Source organism: Silurus meridionalis, chromosome 16 (genome assembly GCF_014805685.1).
Source record: "Silurus meridionalis isolate SWU-2019-XX chromosome 16, ASM1480568v1, whole genome shotgun sequence".
Taxonomy (NCBI): domain Eukaryota; kingdom Metazoa; phylum Chordata; class Actinopteri; order Siluriformes; family Siluridae; genus Silurus; species Silurus meridionalis.
This window is the reverse complement of record NC_060899.1, coordinates 10262792-10280716: the sequence shown is the minus strand read 5'-3', so window position 1 is coordinate 10280716 and position 17925 is coordinate 10262792. Positions and strand designations below refer to the sequence as shown.

Here is a 17925-nt window from a genome sequence, read left to right as displayed (position 1 = left end):
CTACATACAAATCCATATTACGGCAAGAAACACTCAGTTAAATGCACTTTACATTACACATTAAATGCACTTTTAAGATAATGACCCCAAATACATCAGATGACCTGGCTTTCATGATCACCCTATTTAAATCCATTTGAAATAGTTTTAGTTGAGTTAGGCGTGAGAGCCACATCACCTTCACCTTCACCTTCAGCTTCCTCAGCAAGGCAGTTGTCATCTTGGCGGTGTGTTTGGCCCAGTTGTGTTCTGCCATTTGGCCCAGTTTCCAAGAGGGGCATCGTGTTCTGCTTCAGAATGTCATAGTACATTTTGGAATCCATGTTTCCCTCTATGAACCGCAGCTCCTCAGTACCAGCAGCACTCATCAGACTCAGACAATGATGCTACCTCCACCATGCTTGACTAGAGTCTCCACAGGGTGTCGCCACACATGCTGGACACCATCTGAGCCAAATAAATTTCAGACCACAGTACATGGTTCCAGTAATTCATGCTCTTGGACAGGTTGTCTTCAGCAAACTGTTTGTGGGCTTTCTTGTGAGCCAGCTTCAGAACAGGGTTTCTTCTGGGACAAAAAACACACACATGCACACTTATATACACATCTGTATTTTGGGTCTAACAAAGGTAAACTATTTAATTTCATTGTTCCATTAATGTAATTTAGTGTAATTAATCTAATCAATTTATTCTATTACTCAATTTAATTAATACAATGGAATTCAACACACTGAGTGTTTTGTTTGGACCAGCTCCTGCATTGTTTCCTTGTGTAGACTATGGGTGAAATATAACGTGCATTAATAAAAAAATAATAATAAAGAGGAGTTGGAACTCTCACTGGATTACTACTTCCATTAGTTTAAACCTACTTTACAAGTATGTCAGAGATTATAATTTTAACATTATTAGTGTAATACTTCTGTCTGTTTGTGCACATGACATTTTGTCATGCCTATTTTGAGCAATAAAGCATTCAGTGTTCACTATAAAAGTGCATTGTGTTGTAATCATTAATACAATTTTATATTGTAATATAAATAACTTAACCTTACCCAAAAGGACAAACTACACATGCAGAAACAGACAGGGTAAATGACACAATGTCAGTTTTTTGGCATAGAGTAATAATTTTAACATAATTTAGTTCTAGCAACTGTTAAGGCCTGACACTGAAGGCAGTGTGTTCACTTGTCATGAGTCCTGGGAAAATGTAGTAGAATAAGCATGACCTTTTGTATAACTTTATCATTCTATTTTTACCCTGTAGGGGACTGCGTTGTAGACATAAAGTCTATATACACTACAGCCAGTGGGAATATTTGGTATCTTTAGTTAACTGTCTTGTGAGGGAAGTTGTATACCAGTCAAACTAGACATGGCAAGTTGGAATGGAAAAAGAATGTCCATCCATCTTTATGATTGATTTTGGCCTATTTTGTTAAATATAGTGTAATATAGCACTTTCACACTTTCATTTAGGCAGATTGCAATAGTTTTTTTTTTGTGAGATGCTATAGTAAGAGTGTTAAGCAATGGTTGAACTCAGGTTTGTTTCTGTTTCACATGCTAGTACTTAATGTGATATAAGCTAAGTGCAGAAAGCTTTCCTTTAGATTAATTAGACAAAGGTTAGACAATCCCTCACAGGTCAGAATGAATTATGTGTGACTGACCAAGTTAGGGGTCAGGGGAAGAGAGAGGGGGACAAATGCCTGATGTATTTTTTTATTTTTTTTTTTACAAAACAACAAGTGAGAGAACAAGAGGATATTTAGAAAACATTTCCTGGAAGCATGCTGTACTTCAGTCTTAGGACCACCTCCTTGAGCAAACTGTGCTACAAAGAATAAACAAGCAACTTTAGTTAAACTCCAGTTATTAGAACAAGTCAAATAAGAAAGGTTAGTGGACTATGCACAAAATATTTACATGTCACAACTGTAAGTAGATTACACTATCTAAATGTCCTGTGGGTTTGGTGGAGGATTTCAGTGGCTCTAAGAGGACAGAGGCCTAATATGACCTTAGAAAGTCTTCTTGAGAAATAAAAGTATACATGCTGTCAGTAAAAAGTAAAACTAAATACTAAGTAAGCAATATATATGTCTGTTGGAAAATGCTTATTATTAAATGCTTCTATTTTATTGGACAATATATTTCAGTCTAATTTAACCTGATTAGGAAGGTCTAATTTATGTCTTTAATGACTTACTTAGATACTTAGATAACAGTAAATATTATCACTGTAGGCTTTTATTTGGCTTTGAAGTTTTATCCCTCCTTTTTTCCTTTTTTAACCTTGTATGTATTTACACAGTGCTTCATTAGAACTTGAGATTAAGAAATTACATCAATAAGTTCCACTAATACATTCTCTTATTTGCTTTATGGCAATAATAGTAATAGTAATAATAGTAATTAAACTGTAACTTCAATAAAATTCAAATGCTTCCAGAACATCCTTTGCAGAATATCCTTTAAAATTGTTAAGATATGATATCTTCACACCTAGGTTGTGTCCTACCTGAATCAGACCACCTATTAGTACCACCTTATGATGCCATAGCTATAGAAACTATCAATATTATAGAGAGCAGAGTATAACAAAGCATTGTATCACAGACAGGTATCTCATACAGCGAGAATGAATGGCATTACTAAAGCAAGAATCAATATTAACCTTAAACCCTGGGTTTTCCATAAATTTTTTGTGCGTTGTAGTATTCCTGGGGATTTGAAATTAAGCCAAATTGTATGTTTCTGTGCAAATTCTAAAGGAAAGTATAAATGGTTCTTGAAAAACTTTTAAACTATTTTGGCTGCCTTTTCCTCATGATGTCCAGCTTTTCTTCAGAAGTCTTAAAAATGGCCTCTGAAACCAAATACATTTTTGAGCCCTTGTGGAATGAAAAAACAGCTATGAAGTCTACATGAATATATTTTAACTTGTACAGTTTGTTATAGACATGGTTTGCTAGTCAGAGTCACTCTACTAGTGCACATTGTGACTATACAATCAATGAATATGAAAATTAGATTAGATTAGTTTACATTAGATTCAATTAGATTAAACTTTTTTGTTTTCTTTCTGATCAGGATAGAAGAGTTCAGAGACCAGGTGAAATCCTCAGAGATGTGGACTCCAAAGAACTTAAAGTTGGGTACATGCTCAACAGCAGCTCTGTTGATGTAAATGGAAGCATGAGAGTAATTGGTCATCTACAGTCCACAATGATCTCCTTTGTCTTCTTGGTGTTGAGTTCCAGGTTATTGCCCTCACACCATGGTACTAGGTGCTGAATCTCCTCCCTGTAAGCCGCCTCATCGTTACCTCTGAGGTGGTGTCACAGCGAACTTAACGATGTGTTTGAGGCATAGGCAGGAACGCAGTCATAGGCAAATTGGTATGGGTCCAGAGTGGGTGGCAGACAGGCTTTAAGGTGGTTAAGGGCCAGTCTTTTAAAGCAGTTTGCAATGATAGGGGTGAGTGCGACTGGACAAAATTTACCGTTTTGTTGCAGCGGAGTGCTTTGGCACTGGCACAATGGTAGCAGATCATAAAAACCACAGCCAGCTGCTGCACTCATGCTCTGAGTAAGTAGCCAGGGATGCTGTCAGGGCCGGCTGCTTTCCGTGCGTTCACCCTGTCCTGGGTAGCACACACTTCAGAGGTGTAGAGTATGAGTGATTGCTCACCCGGTAATAGCTCTGCCTTGAGCATTGACTCTGTGTTCTTTTTCAAAACGAGCATAGAAGAGATTGAGTTTGTCGGGGAGTAAAGCATAACTGGTTGATGGTGCCCTGCTGGGTGGTTTGAGGTCAGTGATGGCCTGAATCCCTCTCCATGTGCACGGGGTTCAGCAGAGTTGAAGAGCTCCTCAATCTGCTGTTTGTATGCATGTATGGCTTTGCAGATTCCCCTCCTCAAATTGGCTCTGGTGACACTGTTGGCCTCCAGGTCTCCAGACCTTGCGCGCTTTGAGCAAAAGACGGACCTCCCATTTTATCCAGGGTTTTTAATTGGGGAACACTATGATGTTCTTTTGTGTGGTCACCCAATCCACACAACTGTTGATGTGATCATAAACAGAGTTGGTGTAGGTGTTGATGTTGGTGACCGAGTCAGTGGTGGCCTGTGCAGCAAATTTACTCCAGTCTGTATGTAAGAACTGCAACTGGAGAGCAGTGTCAACCCCATTCAGCCAGACTTTAACAGTCCTGATTGCAGGTCTCACACGTTTGATGACTGGGGAGTATTTGGGCAGCAGGAACAAAGAGCGATAATCCAATTGTCTGAGGTGGGGGAGAGGTGTGACACTGTAAGCATCAGCTTATGTAAAATGCAGATGCTAATATACGGCTGCTAGATGGCCCTGGTGTCACCAACTCAAGACTCGACTACTGCAACTCTCTGCTGGCAGGTCTTCCCCCCTGAACGATATTCGTCCACTGTAAATGATCCAAAACGCAGCTGCACGACTTGCGTTCAATCTGCCCATGTTCTCCCACACCACCCCACGGTTGTGCTCCCTTCACTGGCTTCCAGTAGCTGCCGGTATCAGATTCAAAACACTGATGCTTGCCTACAAGGCCAAAAATGGACCAGCACATCTTACCTCAGAGCTGCTCCACGCTGTCTGAGATCCTCCACCACTGCTCGTCTGGTACCACCTTCTCTCAGAATGAGAGGTAAGTATACTTCAAATCTCTTCTCTGTTCTGGCACAGAGGTGGTGGAATGAACTTCCCCTAGATGTCCGTATAGCGGAGTCTCTGGCTATCTTCAAGCGATGATTGAAGACCTACCTCTTCCTGAAAAACTTAAATTAGCACTTTCCAAGTTTGCTGTGTAGAATTTAAGAGTTATATTTATATTAAGTTTGTAATCTTGTGTACCAGTGTAGGTTTATTCATTACTAGAGACTCAAAGCACTTTGTACATCGCTCTGGATAGGTGGCGTCTGCTAAATGCCGCAAAAGTAAATGTAAATGTGTCACCAACTCAAAATCAGATTTTTTAAAGCAACAGCCTTCAAGCAACATGTATTCTAAGCTATGGGGGACCACACTGTTGATTCTGAATGCCTCATGGCAGCTTCCATTGATCCTAGCAAAACGTGATATATGAAATATGGCTGGATATAATGAATGTATATTGGCCGAACAACCACCATATAGAACATAAGCAGAGAGAAGATGATGATGATCAGTTGATGAGGAATGTCTTTGTCTCCCTCTGTCTCATCCACGTTAGCCCCATACTTTTTGTTGCCTTCTGCCTTGCTCATTGTTAGCTTTGTAGGCTAGCCTACGTCTATGGTGCATGATAGCCAGGAAATGATACGCCAGTGGTAGTTTGAAAAAGCCATGCAATGAGAAGAAATAAGCTGATGGACTGAAAACGGTGCGCAATGAGTATCAAATATTGATCATGTCATCAAATTAAATAAAACTAAAGTAACGAGCCTGGTTTGAACATGTAAGAAGTAGAAAGTAGATATTTGTGTATAAATAAAAGTAAAGAGTTGAAAGAGTAAAGATTAAAGAGTGAAAGTAAAAAGTAAAAATAAATAGTGAAGTAAAGTACTGATACCAGAATCTAATTAAATACAGTAACAAAGTATTTGTACTTTATTACTTCCCACCTCTGAATGAAATGTAGAGAATAGACTGGGAATAATTTAATAATCACAGAGTTTTTTGTAAATGTTTAGTTATTCTGGTATTGTTTAGGCCAGCAGAGTAGGCTTTGTTCAGCCTGACAGCCCACTACTGGTATCTTGATTAGTTTATTGTTTTTTATTGTAATTCTTTATTTTTAAATATTTAATTATGTATTTTTGAATTATAGTTTATAATTTGTTATACTTTATTGCTGTAAAAAAGTAAAATAAAGAAGATAATATATTTATAGATAATAAAGAAAATCAATTAAATTATTGGTTTAATTAGTAGTTTTATTTCACTTTAAATTAAGTATTTTAGTTCATACATAGAGAAAAGAGAGTAAGGAGAAGATGTGAAAGCCTGCTGAGTCTGAAGCATAAAGGAAAAGGACACTTGTGATGTAACAGAAAGTTTGAGAAAGAAACCACACTGGAGCAGAAATAGAGGGTTGAGGTAAAAGTTAATAGTCACCCTTGTGCTTTGAGATTGTGCTTTAAACCACAATTCCGTCAACCTCTGCAGAGGAGGTGTCAGAGACAGGAGTAACATGACACATTCTCACACCAACCAATCACCCACACAACATATCACTCTCTCCCTCCCTCTCTCTCTCTCTCTCTCACACACACAAACACACGCACAGTATGCATGATGTGAAGTATTTCATTCTTATATTTTATTTAAATCAACATATCTAGTATTTTCACTTTATTCCCTAGGCCAAATACAATACAAAAGCTGCACCCTCTCTTCTGAAATGTGCAATTTTGAAACTTTTTCAAAACAGGTTTACTGTATTTCTTTTTGTCTGTCATGCTTTGTTTAGTTTTTGTCTGATCGGATCTTAAAGGCAGCTCGAGTGGTGTATAGTGCACTGATGGAGAGGAACCCAGGTTTAATCAGAGACAGGAAACATCACCTAAAAACCTACAGGTACATTTTTTCTCTCTTATTGATGGAACCTCTTATTTAACTAGTTTATCACAAAACAGCATTTGTCTGGTTGATAGAATTTCATATATAATCAGGTCCATAGGTATTAGTAAATAAAAGTGTTAGTCCAAAACTTGAACAGTGATTACAGCCTCTATACATCACCACAATTGGTTTGATATGAAGCAGAAAAGTAAGTTCAACTGAGTTGAACAGACACCATTTCAATTGTTTTTACCTTTACTTGTTTTCATTGCATGTTTTCATTACATTATTTTTCTGTACTATGAAACACCATCTGATTGCTTTTGCTATATTTGACTGAATCTGAACCGGAACACAGCACTGCTTGTTGCACAAGCCAGTGCACTTTTAGAGCCGATCCCATGCCGGATCAAGTTTTCATGAAGAGTTCTGAATTTAAGAATACAGAACTGAACAGTACACCTCTACAATTATTGAACTACAATGAATAGACATTTTGTGCCACTCAGTTGAGGATGGGTTCTCTTTTGAGTCTGGTTCCTCTTAAGGGTTCTTCCTCGTTGAATCTCAGGGAGATTTACTATGCAACAGTCCCCACTGGTTGCTCATTATATATCTATAAAGATTATAGTTCAAACATATAGGCAGTAAACTTATAGGCAGTAATTAAGCTGAATTGAATTGAATAGGTGTAAGGTTTAAGTTTTGAATCAGTGAATAAGTGTCACAAGCATATACATTCAATGTGCTTACAGTGGTCTATAGGTGTCACTCTTGGGTTTTTAGGTGGCTGACTTTTTTTACCCTTAGGTATTATGTAGACACACAGCTGAGTACTCCCAAACACCACACTGCAAAAAAAAGGGAGATCTCAAGACAATCGGTTGAGTCCTCACCCACACTATATCACCATCTAGAAGTAACTGTACCTGACTTGTTTATGTTTGTGCCTTATATTATGGTTAGGGTGTGAATGTTGGGGGAAAAAAAGCTTTCCAAATGGCCTTTCAGCTTGGTGGCGATTTGTAGAAAATATTTGAATTCCAATAAGAATATGTCACACTGTTGAAAAGTGCAGTCAAGAATGAATGGTAGAAAATTTTTCAGTCCAACAGACTTAAAGCTGTTACTGCGCCAAAGAGTGCTTCTACTAAGTTTATTTAAATTACCACATTTTCTGTGTAAAGCTGCTTTGAGACAATGTTCATTGTTAAAAGCACTATACAAATAAAAATGAATTTAATTGAATTTAATTAAGTTCTAGAATAAAAAGGTTAATTATTTAAAGAACAATGCAAATACTGACTGGAACAATCTGTTGTACTGCCATCTAAATGGGGGTTAAATACTTTTTGCATTGAGAATATAGGTAACCTTATCAGTCAGTTTTGTTAATATTTTGGGCATTACACAATTTTTGCTCATCTTGCCTCTTTATATAACCAAATAAATGAATATTATATTGCAGACCTATTAATAATATAGCAAAACCATTTGCTGTGGCCAAATCAATGGTATGGTAATAAGGAGCTCAGCAACTCCAGAAGCCTGGAAGATCACAGATGACAATTAATCTAGAGGTTGCAAAATTTGTTGGCAAAGAAATAACTATAAAAAAATATCAAGCTAAGTCAAGAACACACTCAGTGTATATTTTTGTCAAAGCAATAATGACTGTGTTGTTTAAATATCGAAATAATTAAACACATTGTAATTCAATTACAGATGATTGAACCTAATGTGCAATCTGCTGGCTACACTCAAGAAGAAAAATGCCAGATTAGACTTCTGGAAAACATTTTTGAAAAGCCTGCGCAGCAACAGCTGTGACAGATGTCATCATTCACCTGTCAAATGCTCTTCTTTTGCCCAATGTAACATAGGTTCTGGTGCGATTACTCTAAAACTATATTTGCAATTCAATACAGAATACAACAAAATTTTGTCCTGGTGTATTTTTGGGGTGCAGTTGGATTTATCCTGTCACAGCTAAAAGCAATTAGATATTTTGGCCTTCACATCTTTGGTAACCAGGTGCAATCTTTTAATCCTTTGGAAATCCCCTAGACTACCAACCGTATGTATATATATATATATATATATATATATATATATATATATATATATATATATATATATATATATATATATATGCTTTTCCAAATAAAAAGTTTGAACCAAAAAAAAAAAGCCTGCCCGTTTCAGGAACATTATGTTTTAGTCATATGAACCCAGGGTTACCTTGTACCAGAAGATAGTAAAAGAGTAAGAGTACAAAAGGATAAGGACAGCCCAAAGCATACTAGATCATCTATCTATCATTAAGCCAGTGTTATGGTATGGGTGAAGTATGGCTGCTGATGAAACTGGGTCACTGGTATTTACTGATGATGTGCTTTCTGTTCTGAATCAGCAAAATATGTAGGATGGTCTGTGAAGCAGAAAGGTAATGAACCAAATTATACTGTGAAAGCTACTCAGTAGCTTCTTACAGCAAGAAAAAAGTGCTCTCAAAAAGCCAGATTTAGTCACTACACCCCACCTTATTTACAACTTACTTACACCTTACACCTTCACTTTAAGACAAAACTGATGGCAAAAAGACCCACAAGCAAGTAGCAACTGAGGGTTGCTAAGTAAAAGCCAGGCAAATTGAAATTATATATAAAATGGCTGTACTTCCTAAATGGTTAATTTATTATTTTTGGTAAAACACAGTGTTGTCTGTGTCCAAAAACTTGATATATGGGGGTGTAACGGTACATGATTTCATACAAAAATGTATTGGTACAGGGCTTTCGGTTCGGTACACATGTGTACTGAATGCAATCCCTGACTTCCCTTCAACACCACCGAGCCCCTGTCTGACCTCTTCCCTGAATCTCACACTACAGTCTTCCTCCTTCAGTTTCCACCATCCTATTATTCTTTCAGGCCTCACTCTCCTCCTCCTCTTCTTTACCTCCAAAACCATCCTACAGACCACCATCCGATGCTGTCTAGCTACACTGTCTCCTGCCACAACTTATAGTCTGTAATCTCCTTGAGGTTGCATCTCCTACATAGAACATAGTCCACCTCTGTATTATCCAAATGGCATCTAACAAATTAATTATATGAGTACATATTTTATTTTAGGTAATTTTACTTAATCAGTTTAATATGTGCTAGTTGAATTGATTACTCGATTTAATCAATATAATAAAAAGTATATTGCATTAATTTATATATTCTATTTAATTTAATTTTTATAGCAGGCATTTTATTTCAAATTGTTTTAAATGTAAACTGTTCAAATGTTGATGATCACAAATGTTAAAAACAATAAACTGTGTTAATAAAATAAAGACAAGCAATTTTATGTATTGCATTTCTTCCCCTAACCCTACCAAAATTGTACTAAGCAGTGACTTAAAAACCGAGGTACAGTATGTACCAAACCATTAATCTTGTGTACCGTTACACCCCTTATTTATTTATTTATTTGTTTGTTTATTTATTTATTGCAATATCTCTTACTTACAAATTCTTTCTTTGATGCAGACAGTGTTGCAGTGGGAAGGAGCTTGTTGACTGGCTAATGAAGTTGAATGACTGTTCCCAGTCCCGTAGTCAAGCAGTTGGCATGTGGCAGGTGTTAGTGGATGAGGGCATTATTGTAAATGGTAACTAAATCTATTCAGTATGTTGGTTTAGAAAAACAACTTATTGTATTTTTAAAAAAAATGCCATATATCTCCATTTAGTGAAGCAAGAGTTGAACTTCCATGACAAAGACACACAGTTTTACCGATTTATGGAGACAGAGTTTGATCTGAATAAATCAACCAGTGAAAAGGACTCAAAAGAAGATGAGCTTCAAGAAGGTCTATCGCTCCTGGTCCAGATGGGCCCGGATGCTCTTCTGAATATGAAACTCCGCAAATGGTAAGAATCTAAATATACAATTAGATCATGGGGACTATATATATATATATATATATATATATATATATATATATATATATATATATATATATATATATATATATATATATATATATATATAATGTATACTTAGATGTTCTGTGGTATGTGGCACCAAGATTTCAGTGGTTAGTATTAAAATACATATTAAAAGTGCACCAAGGACATTCATTTGAAGGTTATTTTGACATGTACCACATACCTCATCATTTAATATTCAGTACCTGGGATTTTAACTTATAACCTTCTTCTCATTCTCCAGTATCTTAACCACTAAAGCTAAAATGTATTTTTATGTAATGCATGAATCTCCATTTAACAGACAAAAAGACAACTGATGAATAAAATTATATGGTACACATTAATTACATGATCAAATAGACAAATAAGATAATTTTTTGCATTACATTACGCATAATTTAATATAGCACATACTGTATATGCAGTAACCATTTTTTATGTTAGTCCTAGTCAAAGGTCAGCTGAGGATGTGGACGTCATCTACGAGGAGCTTCTGCATGTCAAAGCTGTCGCTCATTTATCTACTTCTGTGAGTGAGCACTTTCTGTCCAGCATCCTGCCTCAGAAACAAACTCAGAAACCACCCCCTTTCCCATAACACTCTCTTTTGATGTTTCTAGGTGCGCAAAGAACTGGCCGCAGTGCTTGTATTTGAGTCCTATGCCAAGGCAGGCACAGTATGTGAGTGCAAAACCAAACTGACATTTGCAGTAGGCAAGAGTGGAGGATTGTGCTAAACCAAATCAAAGAGATGGATAATGTGTTGACTATACATAGATTAATGTTATTTTATTACTTAACTATCTATTTGTTAGAATTGGGCCTTGCATTTTTAAATAGTAAGTGTATTCAACTGATTATGCTACAGAGGCTGTTAATCTTAGCTTTAAACCAAAATTGTATTTGCTTAAACCAATTTTATTAGCCACCAATATTACAAGTTTATTCAGTTCTTTGTATGTGTAGTGTTTTTGTTTCCATCGATATCATCAATCATACTTTATTAGCTAACTAACAGCATGGGTGTTTGTCTATGTATATTAATTTTACTGCTACTTACTACTACTGCTACTATTTCAGTGTTCAGCCAAGGAGACAAAGGCACATCCTGGTACATCATCTGGAAGGGGTCTGTTAATGTTATCACACATGGCAAGGTAAATTCATCAGTATGGACCACTACATGCAAGTTGTTAGTGGCCATTGAGAATGAAGGAAGCTTTGATGGGTTTTTTTGTGTGTGTGTGTGTTTGTGTCTAACACAGGGCTTGGTTACCACCCTGCATGAAGGAGACGACTTTGGCCAACTTGCTTTGGTGAACGATGCTCCTCGAGCTGCCACCATCATACTGCGGGAAGACAACTGTCAATTTCTCAGAGTAGACAAGCAAGATTTTATTCGAATACTCAAGGTAAAGAGTGTTTGTGTATTCAGTACTGGAGTAGGTGTATGCATAAATATTATTTACGTTTTATTTCAGTATTTTGAAAATTAACTTGTTAATGTCATTGTAGGATGTGGAGGCAAATACAGTGCGTTTGGAAGAACATGGAAAAGTTGTCCTTGTCCTTGAGAAAAGCTCAGGCCAAGAGGCACTTCATCAAGGAGGAAACAGCAACAAGTAAGTTAAACATTGTAACTGTTATGTGAAATGTACCTCTGTCAGTATTTATTGTTTCTTATAAACAAAAAATGCATACTTAAGCAACAAACAATTAATCTTTTAAATCTTTGTTGTTCCCTAAATCTATTAAAATAAGTGTTTGTGTGTGATATTATTAGAAGTTTAGTGCTAAGAAAGAAAAAAATGACAATTCTATTTCATTTTGATGTTTACGTATACATTATACATTACATATAATATGAGGGTATAGGTAGGTATACAACTTCCTAGTAAAGTGTACAGTACATACTCTGATCTCTTGAAGCACTTGAATATCTGCTCATATATGCAATATATATATATATATATATATATATATATATATATATATATATATATATATATATATATATATATATATAATATATCAATAATGAAAAAAAGAAGAATGCACTCTTACTTTTGCCTGATTAATGCAGTATTTGTAACCATATTCTAAGTGTTATTTACTTCAAATTTAACTTTCATACTGTTTCTTATTTATTTCATATCTGTTCTAAGACTTTTGTTAACATAATGTGGGTGGTCTGATTTCATGACGACTTATAATGAAGCTTAGGTAGAAGGTGATGTGTAACTTAAACAGGGTCCAGGGTATGATTTTAGTTTTTTATTCTCACTGATGTTACTGCAGTCTACATAATCACCACAAATATAATGCATTTGCAACTACTTTGTCACCTGTAATTCAAAATGTATATTTTCTAGAAATGTCAATGTTGTTAAGGCTTTTTTTCATTCAAATTAGGTGGTGCATCTTATATCAAAGGCTGATAAATTGTCCACATCTATAGAGTTGTGAGGATGAATAGGTTATACAGTGCATAATGTTTCATTTGCAATCATTTATAAATGGGAGCTCAAGGATGAGCAGTGTAGAATTTACTATGTACATTTACATAAATACCACATTATAATAGACATAAAAAACACATTTTGTGAAGGAAGAGCAACTTATTATAATCTATGACATTCTTAGATAATTTATTGGTGGCCTGATTCATACTAACCTGTAAAACCTTAAGAATTTTATCTCAGTTGAAACATCCATGTAAACCATAAATTTGCCAAATGTATCCCATTTACTACAATCTTTACACAGGGATGTGATATTGTGTAGGGAATCTACAGTTCTGCCACTTACAGATCAGCTGTAACCTCACCTACAACAAATGATTGCATAAACCTTTGTGCCCACTGTGAATGGTAATGAATGGTAATTAATTGAAACCACCCTCTTGACTATGCCACCTTATTAACTATACCCAGTGACATTTCCCCAGAGATAGGTCCTATAGGTTACTCAGGTTTGTTACTAGCCACAAGACTTCTAAAACAGAAAAATAAAGCCACACCTCCAGACTTATCACCCCACACATGCACAAATTACAGACATACCACACAAAATGTAATAATACACAAACCAATGAGATAAGAGTGGCTGTACATAAAGGCAGCCATCACCAGGGACTCCAACCAGTGACTCAACTCAAAAAGAATAAAAGAAACAAAAATCATGCAATGCATAAAAAATGCAATGAATTGTATATTGTATACAACATACAATCCATATACAATTCCAATGCACAACATGGTCAACCACTGGCAATTACTACAAAGAGACCCTAACCTTTACCCTACCCCTACATACACAACTGAACTTAGGTAAGAGTAGAAACACAAAATAGAAGCATGGATGAAAGAGAATCAGCAACAAAAAAAATATGAAACAAAATGACAAATAGCCACACTGAAACTGAACCAGTGAAGTATGTCACAGGCTTCTATTCTTCATAAGCGGGTACCACAATGCAAACCTTATTTTAGAGCATAGTAAAACCATGCTCATGACAAATTAAAGAGTGAAGAGCAATTCCCAGCTTCACTGGCATAGACATTCTTATTCAAACTGAATGAAGGGTTGATGTACAAAGAGCAGAACTTCAAACAGACCAGAACACTTCAATCACACTGACTCACTTGACATTGCATAGGCCAAATACATCCTCACACTAATGGCTAATTACAATGTGAGGAAAATATATGCAAAGAAAGAGAGGGAACAATCATTAAAGTGTCAGGCAAATACCTATAAGACCACAAAGCCAATTACAGGACACCACAACATATCGTTCATTCATTGGACAGCAACAAAAGGGAGAAGCAGAGATAAGTGTTTTGGTACTCTGGAAAACTGTACATGACTTTCTCCCATATTAACTTTGACTTCCCTTTTAGGTATACAGTGATGTCAGGAACACCAGAGAAGATTCTTGAACATGTCCTGGAGACAATAAAACTGGATACCAATGGTTATGATCCCATAGGTGCTGCCTTTCTTTTTTATGTTTATATTCCTTTTATAAACTGTGGTTTTTGTGGGTACTACTAATCTAATAAACATGCAAATACAATAATAATGATTATACAACAGCACTGAATTTTCAAACCTGAACAATTTTTACTTAATGTATTTATATTTTAATTTAATTTTTTATACGGTAGCTGACATTAGTGCCTGCTGTAATGCAAATCACTGCTACATATGAATACACATCATCATATGGCTGATGTAACAGATGTTTTGTGCTTAAAAATACAAAAAACAAACAAAGAAAAAATAATTAATATGGTATAGCTTGGTTATTTACTTAAAGTTTATAAAAAATTGTTTTGTTAATTTGTCATTTGTACATTTTTGTGTTGACAGTGTAATTTATAAACTTATTTAAAAATAATTTTTGGCACATTCAAGGTTATAAGGGTATGTGTTAAAAGAAAATAATCAGCTTCTTTTCTTGTCTTGGCTTGTCTTGTCTCATTGGACATTAATGGGACATTCTGAAACCTTATGAACTATAATCTATATTTATATGTATATGGAAAAATAACTGTTGGAAAATACTCTTTGTTCCCTAATTCTGCAGACCCATGTGTTAGTGACTTTCTTCTCACACATCAAGTATTCATGCCCTCTGCACAGCTCTGTGCTGCAATTCAGCATCAATATCCTTTCACTGGTTTCATATCATAAACAAATTGCTTCCTAATGATTATAATTGTGAATGAATAACCTTAATTTTCTTTAACCTTTAATGCACCTACCACACTGAGTCTTCTGAAGGCTCTGAACTGGAAAAAGCGGCTTATGCTCTTAACACCAAGCAGAAAATTGTGAAACTGGCGAGCATGTGGGTTGCAGTCTGCTGCTCACAGCTGAAGGAAGACCCTGTGGCCTTCCACTTCCTGGAGGTTTGTTTTGTCAGGCATTGTATTTCAGCTTAAATGTCTGCAAGGTTAAGATATATCTTGTTTTCAAACAGTGTTCTATATTAATTCCAGACTTTACAGCACCATTTGCAATGTGTTTATTTATTTTTTAATTTTGACTGAGGCAATTATATCTTTGAAACTTCTATTTAAAAATGTATTTTAAAAACCTGCCTCCATTGTATTTCTAGTTATCTCAATTAAATATTTGAGGATGAACAATTAGCCTGATTGTGTTTTTAATAAAATTTTTGTACAGTTGTCTAACATTTGCTTGTTTCTCTACCTTGGTATCTGTATCTGTATCAAGTTTTATTTTGGTATTGAAATGTAATTTTTTTCCGGGTTAGAAACTGAAAGAAGAGGTGATGGATGACACAAGACTCTCACGCATGCTCAAAGAACAGCTGAGGGATAGAAGAAAACCAAGAGTGTACGTAAAAAGCACATGCACAATAATGCTAAGGGACCATTGTCTATGTGTATGTATTTTGTCTTTGTATGTTCTGTATGTATTTGCATACAACACACCTTGTACATATATAATCTTACAATCATGTCCATTCTCCTTTCAGGTCAGAGAACGGATGCCAAACACTTATGAAGGTGAGGTCCATTACAACTCTCACAAAACCACAAAGATAAGAATCCAAACAGTAACACCCTATGTAAGAACTTTATAGCAGATAAACACACTAAGTGATGGAAAAATAAATGGCTAACAATTAGACTGATAATCCTGTAACTGGCATGAGCATTTCTTCTTATCTTTCTTTAATGGATTTTCTTTTATAAATATTTAACAATTATTTCATTGGGACATTATCCTGAATAACTTGATTACATTATTACCCAAAAACAAGTTTAACTAAGTTTTAACTAATATAATGTACATAGATTAGCAATGACGTTAAAACCATGCCTAATATTATGGACAGTATTTTACTTGTGTCGTCTGCTTGTGCTGGCAATCCACATGGTCTAACATTATAAGGAATTCATCAGACAAAACAGGTGTATCTCAATACATTTGAATGTCCTGGAAAAGTTAATTTATTTCAGGAATTTAACTCAAATTGTAAAACTTGTGTATTAAATAAAATCTCAAAAAATTTGAATATGGTGACATGCCAATCAGCTAATCAACTCAAAACACAAGCAAAGCTTTACTGAGCCTTCAAAATGGTCTCTCAGTTTGGTTCACTAGGCTACACAATCATGGGGAAGACTGCTAAACTAACAGTTGTCCAGAAGACAATCATTGACACTCTTTACAAGGAGGGTAAGCCACAAGTATTCATTGCCAAACAAGATGACTGTTCACAGAGTGCTGTATCCAAGCATTTTACCAGAAAGTTGAGTGGAAGGATAAAGTGTGGGGAAAAAAAAGGTGCACAACCAACGAGAGAACGAGAGAGCCTTGAGAGGCTTGTCAAGCAAAATCGATTGAAGAATTTGGGTGAACTTCACAAGGAATGGACAGAGGCTGGGATCAAGGCATCAAGAGCCAACACACACAGACATGTCAAGGAATTTGGCTACAGTTGTCGTATTTCTCTTGTTAAGCCAAACCTGAACCACAGACAATGTCAGAGGTATCTTACCTGGCTGGGCTAAAGAGAAGAAGAACTGGACTGTTGCCCAGTGCTCCAAAGTCCTCTTTTCAGATGAGAGCAAGCTTTGTATTTCATTTGGAAACCAAGGTCCTAGAGTCTGGAGGAAGTGTGGAAAAGCACATAGCCCAAGTTGCTTGAAGTCCAGTGTTAGGTTTCTACAGTCTGTGATGATTTGGAGTGGAATGACATCTGCTGGTGTTGGTCCACTGTGTTTTTTGAAAACCAGTCACTGCACCGGTTTACCAAGAATTTTTAGAGCACTTCATTCAATTCAATTCATTTTTATTTCTATAGCACTTTTAACAATAAACATTGTCTCAAAGCAGCTTTTCACAGATAATGTGGTGATTAAAAGTAAATATGTTCTTTGTAAGTAAGTTTGTCCCTGATGAGCAACTGTGGCAAGGAAAAACTCCCCGAGATGGCATAAGAAAGAAACCTTGAGAGGAACCAGACCCAAGAGGGAACCCATCCTGATCTGGGTTGCACCGAATGTCCATTTGTTGCTGGGTACAGTGATGATGATCAGAAGCGAAAAGTAGTCCTGAGTCAGTGTAGGAGACTGTTGACATTAACTACATTCCAATCCATCCTTAAAGCGTCCGTTCTTCATACTTCCTTCTGCTGATCAGCTTTTCAAAGATGATGATTTATTTCATTTTCCAGCAGGATTTGGCACCTGCCCACACTGCCAAAAGCACCAGTTGGTTAAATGACCATGGTGTTGGTGTGCTTGACCGGCCAGTAAACTCACCAGACCTGACCAGACAAGAGGAAAATAAGAAACAAGAGACCCAA

At 36.0% G+C, this 17925-nt stretch overlaps 1 protein-coding gene across 4 annotated transcripts in view; it reads left to right on the top strand.

Annotated features, from left to right (window-relative positions):
• Window positions 1-17925, top strand: part of rapgef3 (Rap guanine nucleotide exchange factor (GEF) 3) — a 54846-nt gene that overhangs the window by 21434 nt on the left and 15487 nt on the right. For 2 of the 4 annotated variants that reach the window (XM_046868807.1, XM_046868808.1), the window contains 13 exons: window positions 6499-6605; window positions 10134-10255; window positions 10337-10517; window positions 11022-11106; window positions 11198-11258; window positions 11658-11734; window positions 11843-11989; window positions 12093-12199; window positions 14480-14568; window positions 15169-15247; window positions 15343-15493; window positions 15862-15944; window positions 16087-16117. In XM_046868807.1, the coding sequence (XP_046724763.1) occupies window positions 6499-6605; window positions 10134-10255; window positions 10337-10517; window positions 11022-11106; window positions 11198-11258; window positions 11658-11734; window positions 11843-11989; window positions 12093-12199; window positions 14480-14568; window positions 15169-15247; window positions 15343-15493; window positions 15862-15944; window positions 16087-16117 (1320 nt within the window). The remainder of the gene's footprint in view (window positions 1-6498; window positions 6606-10133; window positions 10256-10336; window positions 10518-11021; window positions 11107-11197; window positions 11259-11657; window positions 11735-11842; window positions 11990-12092; window positions 12200-14479; window positions 14569-15168; window positions 15248-15342; window positions 15494-15861; window positions 15945-16086; window positions 16118-17925) is intronic. The other 2 variants (XM_046868810.1, XM_046868811.1) reach the window with 2 other exon arrangements.